Source organism: Borostomias antarcticus (genome assembly GCF_949987555.1).
Source record: "Borostomias antarcticus genome assembly, contig: scaffold_112, whole genome shotgun sequence".
NCBI classification, from domain to species: Eukaryota; Metazoa; Chordata; class Actinopteri; order Stomiiformes; family Stomiidae; genus Borostomias; species Borostomias antarcticus.
Window position 1 is genome coordinate 477,501 of NW_028176829.1, and position 7,356 is coordinate 484,856.

Genomic DNA, 7,356 nt, shown 5'->3' on the forward strand with positions numbered 1-7,356 from the left:
TTAGGCTAATGAATGCTTGTAGGCTAGCTAGCGTGCTTCTTGCGCTAGGCGCTTGATGGTTTCATGACATAAATCGTTGATTCAAGGTAATCTAAATCAGTTTAGTGTCATAGTTGGCCAAGTAACGTTAACGTTTGTTGCTCATACAAGTCGTTAGAGTCCCTATTGCATATCTTCCACTAGACGAAGCGCAAGTTCGCGCCTAAAATGTAAGCACAGTGAATAATGAGCGCCATGTTTGAGGGGCAGAGCATGCTACTCCCCGACTTGAGAGAGGTGGGGGACTTACACTCTCTCAAACTCTTACTGTCCAGAGTAGCACAGGTCCTCTCTTTTTCACTTGAGCACTTGGAATTAAATGATTATTTCTTTCAAATTAGTCTTTCTTTTTCTTTTCAAAAGTATTAATATGAACAGATTCCATAATATTTTTTTTACCACATGCTCATTCATAATCTGCATGCAAACAGAAAAAATCATATTGTTGGTTGCCTTTGTGTAATGTGTCCTTTCTCTGTTCTCTCTTTTCCTAGGTCATCAGAGAGCCCAACCACCCCGTTCAGTGTCAGGCAGGCGAACCACCCCGTTCAGTGTCAGGAAGGCGAACCACCCCGTTCAGTGTCAGGAAGGCGAACCACCCCGTTCAGTGTCAGGAAGGCGAACCACCCCGTTCAGTGTCAGGAAGGCGAACCACCCCGTTCAGTGTCAGGAAGGCCAACCACCCCGTTCAGTGTCAGGAAGGCCAACCACCCCGTTCAGTGTCAGGAAGGCCAACAATCCTGTTCAGTGTCAGGCAGAGTGAGGTTTGGGTAGGTAACTTTAGTTACATCACAATGTTCCACTGTAAATGTACTGGATGTCAGCATGTGTTTGAGAACGTGCATAGCTTTGTTCAGCACACACAGTTGCACAGTAATGCCCCCAATTACTACTATCAGTGTGGGGTGCATGACTGCTCAGGGAGGTACAGAAAAGTCACAGCATTGAAATCGCACATGTATAGGCTGCATAAGTGCTATCTGCAATCTGCTCGGCCTATACCGCCTGACAGATCTGCTGTACCCCCTGACACATCCTTGAAATGTGTACACGATTCGTGTGCATTTAAGAGTGACACTTTAGCCTCTCTTATTAAGCATTTGAAAACACACATACAGGACGGAATGGAAACTAGATGCCCATTTAGAGGTTGTGTTGGCAGGTTCTCAACCGTGACGACTTTTGTGTCACATATTTCCAGGAAACATAGGTGTGCAGAGGATTCAGTTTTAGATGACTTGGTACTAGACAAGTTTATTAGCACGGAGCCACAACCCAGTCAGTCGTGTTCAGAAGCTGCTGGTGAACAGGATGCTGAACCAGAAGTGCCATTAGCTGTAGATGAAACTCTTTTTTTGCAGAACCTTACCCTTTTCTACTTGAAATTGCAATCTAGGCTACTGTTACCAGCAAGCACCATACAAACCATTATTAATGACTTTCAAAGTTCTCATGAACTTGGCCTGTCTCATTCACTTAACATTTTGAGTGAGAAATTGGAGGGACTTGGAATCCCTCAGGCCACTATAAGCAGCATCATTGATGAACTGAAAAGAGAGGATCTACTCACAGTCTGTAACAGGGGAAGACTCAGCACAGATGCAAAGAGGAAGGCTGCCTTTAAAGACAGTTTCAACTATGTTCATCCCGTGCCTTTGCTTTTGGGCAATGATGGAAATGACAAAGAATGCTTTGCTCAGTATATACCTATACAAGAGACATTGGTGACGCTGTTCAAAAATGAGTCTCTGCGAGAACAGTATACCTTGACACGTTTGCATTCATCTACTGATGGTGTCTATCAGGATGTAAAGGATGGAGACGGATTTAAAAGTAATCCGATGTTAAAAGCTGAGCCTTCCTCACTTGGTTTGATACTGTACCAAGATTCTTTTGAGGTCGTGAACCCACTGGGCTCAGGGAAAAAAAAGCACAAGGTTTTAGCTGTTTACCTTACCCTGACAGACATCTTGCCTTACAATAGATCCTCTATAGATCAGATGCAACTTGTTCTCTTATGTAGAGAGCAGGACTTTAAGTACTTTGGGGTAGATAAAGTTTTTGCACCCCTGATTGAGGACCTCAAAATCCTGGAGGAGAGAGGTGTAGTCGTATCTGATGGCAGTGTACTGAAGGGCTCTTTGGTTGCCATCGCAGGAGACAACCTGGGATCTCATTCTATTGGGGGATTCTTAGAAAACTTCAGTCGGTCTATTCATTTCTGTCGCTATTGTAAGATAGATAGAGATGCATTCATGACGAATCCTGAGTTGTGTGGTACCACAAGAACGCCCCAGTCATACGCAAGTAATTTGCAAGACCTGGAAACTAGTGCCACAGACTCTGTATGCGGCATCAAATTTGACTCTCCTTTTAATCAGCTTTCTAATTTCCATGTTTGCCAGCCTGGCCTCCCACCATGTCTAGGCCATGACTTATTTGAGGGAGTCATAGCTTATGACCTTCCTTTATATATTCGCCATTTAGTTGAAGAGAATCATTTTACTTACCTGCAGTTAAATCGGTGCAAGAACCAGTTCAGGTATGAAGGAAATGATGGTAGGGACAAACCAGCAGACCTCTCTCCTGGCAGTGACAAACTAAGCGGGCATGCAGTTCAAAACTGGTGTTTCCTTAGATTATTCCCTCTCTTGGTGGGTGGCAGGATTAAAGATCCCTGTGACAATGAGATGTGGCAACTCATTTTGCAGCTGAGGGAGATAGTCGAGCTTATCTGTGCACCAGTCATTACAGCAGGCCAGGTAGCATATCTCAAAGTCATCATAGAAGAGTACATGTGCAACAGGAAAAGGCTATTCCCCAATCACCCCCTGAGGCCAAAGCATCACTATCTCTGTCATTATCCAGATCACATCATCCACTTTGGCCCACTTATTCGCCTGTGGACTCTGCGGTTTGAAAGCAAACACACTTTTTTCAAACAGTGTGCCAGAAAATTGCACAATTTCAAAAATGTGTGCAAAACGCTGGCAGAGAGACACCAACTTCTTCAGGCCTACTTGAGTGCGGGAAACTTGTTCCCTCCACTCATACAGGTAGAAAAGGGGACTGGTTTTTATGTGGACGATTACAATGACAAGATCAGGGCATCTGTAGCCAGTTGTCCATTTGAGTCTCAGTCTGCAGTGGCTTGTAACAATGTTACTGTGAAAGGCACAGACTACAGAAAGGGGATGTTCATCTTGCTTGGGAACAGTGATGAAGGACTTCACATGGGGAAGATTATGCTGGTTATTGTTGTGCATAATTCTGTCCACTTTGTCTCAAAGAAACACACTTTTGTAAAGTTAAGTGACACAGGTGTGTACTGTAACTTAGGAGTGGCCCAAGAGGATTATGTGTGCATTAAGCATGAAGATCTACTGGACTACTATCCTCTTCCAGCATACAACGTGCATGATCTGATGCTTATTGCTCTCCACCATTCTTTTCCAGAAACTGTTTAAACAGGGAGGAAAGAGAGGATAGACAGACGTGAGGACAGACGTGAGTAGTGGAGCAGGCTATTTAGTTATAGCAGACTAAACTAAGCTCAGTTTTTAGTTTTTACCTTGAATATAGTTGATTTTGTATTATTGTGTGTATAGCGAGCACATGTTGGCTGGCATTTTTTAATGGCTTATAGTGTGAACTTAGCAAAAAGACAAGGAGGGAATATGCATGAAGGGATTTTCATTTGACACTACTCAATGAGATTAGGCAATGGAAGCTGTAAAGGAAGCAGTTTGGTCATATTTACCGGGCCTCCCTGATGACCTGCTGACTACCCTACTTGATGAACTTGGAGTGGAGAACCTTGAAGATCTGGCATTAATGGAAGAAAGGGATCTGGTCAAATACCTTAAACCAGTCCAGTGTCGCAAGTTGATGAAGGGTATTAAGCAAGGTAAATTCATATTTTGACTCTCACATGCCACTTAGAACTAGGGCTTTGGAACATTGGCACAACTGGTAGACAATTGGGCCCCTAGCCCTACATCTTGCCCTTCCTTCATTTCTGATTTGTTTTTGTCCATTCTAGGATTTGTAACGCTTGATATGGAGCTGTCTCCTCCCCAGGCAAGTGCTTCAAGTTCCTCAACATCAAGCTCTGCAAACACTCTGTCCTCTCCGCAAGCACTCCAGCCTCAACGTCACCTGTTGTACAGCAGCCCAAGCTCTCCAGGTACACCCCGAAGCACTTCAAACTGTTCTTCACAGCCTGGCATGCCATGGCATGTAGACTTTCGTGTAAACTGGGACCAGATGCCAGCAGCCATTCAACATGTAGTGGAAAAAGAACAAAGGCCGTCACCACAGGAGAGAAAGGCCATGGTGAACGTGGTCGTAGATCAGATCATGCAGCATGATCGCAACCCAACGAGAGCTATGTGTCACAGCGTTGTCCGAACCATTGTCAGGAGCCATCCAAAAAGCTTTGCTGACATTGGCAAGCAAGGTGACACTGTGGGAGATGGATGCCACTCTCTTCTCCAACAAATCAAAACAAGAGTGGAGTATAAAAACAGAAACAATACTCTTGCTCGACGTCGCCGAGAGAGAAGACAGCGCACTGGAGTGGCAGGAGAGGCCAGACTGTTGACAAGAGGTCCTGTCGACCAATACGGGTATGTGTAGGGGTGGACAAAAACTAGATATTGCAATTAGCGCTTTTCTTGACACCCAAAGCGCTTAACAATGGTCTTCTCATTCACACACTGAGAAGCAGCTCTCCATTCACACTCACACACTGTTTTGCTCAAGGACACTTTGACACGTAGACAGTCAGAACTGGCATTCGAACCACGTTCATGAGACGACTCGCTCTACCTTCTGAACTACAGCCGCCCCTAATAGTATTGTGAGTTACCCTGTGATTCCCACCCCTAGGTGTGTGAGGTGGTGCCCAGAAGACCTACCAGAGGGGGAGACCGAGGCAACATTGGAGGATGTGAAAAGGGATCTGTGCAACATCTACTCAGGTGAATTTAAATTTGGGTGACTTAAGTTCTTCGTTCAGATCTGAATACTTTGTGTGTGTGTGCGTGTGTGTGCATATGTGTGTGTGTGTGTGTGTGTGTGTGTGTGTGTGTGTGTGTGTGTGGAGCGGGGGGGGGGTGGGGTAGTCTTATAGTCTGAATATGCAGGAAGCTGCTGTTCAGACCTATGAAGCAAATTAAGTAGACCTGAATGGAATTATCACATGTATTTAAGCATATATAGTCCACCTTAATATTAAGAACAAGTAATCATCAGAATGCATGAATTTCCTTAAGGGGGGGGGGGGGCTACCAGACTGCATTTTTGTAACTTGGGTGCTCACCATTCATGTGTTTGTATGTCTGTATACACAGAGGAAGGGATGAGTGGGGCAGAGAGAGCAGACCCTCTGATGGAGAGGACTTACGTCATCCTGCGTAGATACCTCAACAGAATGCCTGCACCACCAATGTCTGAGGTCAAAAAGGAATGGCCTTTTCTGTTCTCTCAGAGAGGGCTTTTCTCCCACTTTGGCCTCCTGATGGACGTCACCATCCTTCCAAAGCTCCAAGAGGCCCTGGGTCATAGAGGACAGACCATCCTGCAGTACTGCGAAAAACTGGACAACCCCAAGATCAGGGAAGTTCTGGCCAGCTATGATCCAGAGTCTTCGGAGAAGGCTGCCTGCATCCTCCTGCTCCTTATGACATACTTTAAGGAGCCCAAGGAGAAAATTATGCTCGGGGTTGACGTAAGTCGTCTAAAATGCAAACGAGTGATTACACAATTATGTTCTATGATTTAACTCTGACTCAGTTGGACCAATTAACGATCATCTTCATCATCCTTTCATAATGTCAAATCTATGCTATTGTGTGTTACTATGTTACAGCCCTGCGCCACTGCCGCTGATGTGAATGCTCTAGCACTCCCAAGCACTCCCTGCTTGATCATTCAAGGTAATTTTATGGTTTATATTTAGGTCTGTATGGACCTTTATTTATTGAGCCGAAGAGTGCCCCAGGCCTTGATTAGAGGCAGGCCTTTATGTCTTAAAATTAAACTCTCATGGACATAATCCCTTAATTTCAGGACTTGTATTGCAAACCAAGCTATATTACTAACACAGCACAATGCCTTCTCAGGCTATATTATTGTTTAATTATAAACAACTTGATAGTCTAGATCTAAACGACCGCACACTATCCACAATAACTCATGACGTGGTATCTGTTCATTTCAGGTGACATGATGAAGCCCTCTGGATGGATGCTGTCCATCGAGGGACAAGTTTTAATGGGCCCACACCCTTTTTTTTGGCATGGGGTAGCTGCTTTCTTCAGCAGCTACTACATCTTCAACCTCGAGTATCCTTCCGTTGGATCCTGCACACTGGAGTTCATCCAAAGGTATTGTAACGCTCAAACACATTGATCATGGGCTGGGCCAACACATTCACTGTCATCAATAAGATCATGCAAAGGTTAATGTGTTTCACTATCCAGACTTAAACTACTACTTTATACTTTTTTTTGGAAAATGCTCTTAAGTGTGACTTTACATATTGAAATAATAGTTTACCTCACATTATAGTTGAATAGGCTTCAAACTCGCGAAATAAGTCAATGAATTATAACTTATTATACTATTATATTTATACTTATTATAAGGTACCCCATTGGTTCTAGTGTATACTATCTAGTGTAGTTTGGACTATAATAAAGTCTTCATCAGGGTGTGGTGTGGGAAATGGCACAGGTGAACTGAACACCTTTGATTTGATATTTGATTTGATATTTAAAACAAACTGTTTGCTTATTGTTAACAGGTGCTTCTTGGGCATCAACCCGGAGAAGGGCTCAAAGGCAAAGAAGAGAAGCTGCATGAACCCTCACGTGAGCAGCCTTCTCCGGAAGCTTATAGACTTTGAATGGTCTGAATAGACAACTTTTCATGGTTCCCTGCCTGCAGCCCTGGTTCCTGCCTTTCACTGCCCCTTGTTCCTGCCCTGCACCCTCCATGCCCCCACCACAGACCCCCAAAAGCACCCCTCCACGAGCCCTGTACTCCCTGTTGCCTCGCCCCCTTGGTACACCCCTCCTGCAGCCCTGGTTCCTCCCTTTCACTGCCCCTTGTTCCTGCCCTGCACCCTCCATGCCCCCACCACAGACCCCCAAAAGCACCCCTCCACGAGCCCTGTACTCCCTGTTGCCTCGCCCCCTTGGTACACCCCTCCTCGAGCACGGCTCCCCCTACTGCCACTGACTCTTTCCACCCAACCCACCCCCAAAGACTTTTGTTGTTTTGGTTGTCCTGTTATGGAGTTTATATTCTAGT

At 44.9% G+C, this 7,356-nt stretch overlaps 1 protein-coding gene across 1 annotated transcript; it reads left to right on the forward strand.

Moving 5' to 3' along the window:
- Positions 1-874: 874 nt before the first annotated feature.
- Positions 875-7,074, forward strand: LOC311328123 (uncharacterized protein). The gene is made up of 7 exons (XM_084462149.1): positions 875-3,946; positions 4,082-4,667; positions 4,930-5,021; positions 5,394-5,770; positions 5,912-5,978; positions 6,263-6,428; positions 6,848-7,074. Exons 1-7 carry the CDS (start codon positions 3,763-3,765, stop codon positions 6,960-6,962), a joined length of 1,587 nt encoding a protein of 528 aa, XP_084318275.1. The 5' UTR covers positions 875-3,762; the 3' UTR covers positions 6,963-7,074.
- Positions 7,075-7,356: the final 282 nt, after the last annotated feature.

Coding starts and splice junctions, on each gene's coding strand:
- LOC311328123 (XM_084462149.1), top strand. CDS start 3,763: ATGGAAGCTGTAAAGGAAGCAGTTTGGTCATATTTACCGGGCCTCCCT. Junction 5,022..5,393: donor TCTGTGCAACATCTACTCAG/GTGAATTTAAAT, acceptor CTGTATACACAG/AGGAAGGGATGAGTGGGGCA. Junction 6,429..6,847: donor ACACTGGAGTTCATCCAAAG/GTATTGTAACGC, acceptor TATTGTTAACAG/GTGCTTCTTGGGCATCAACC.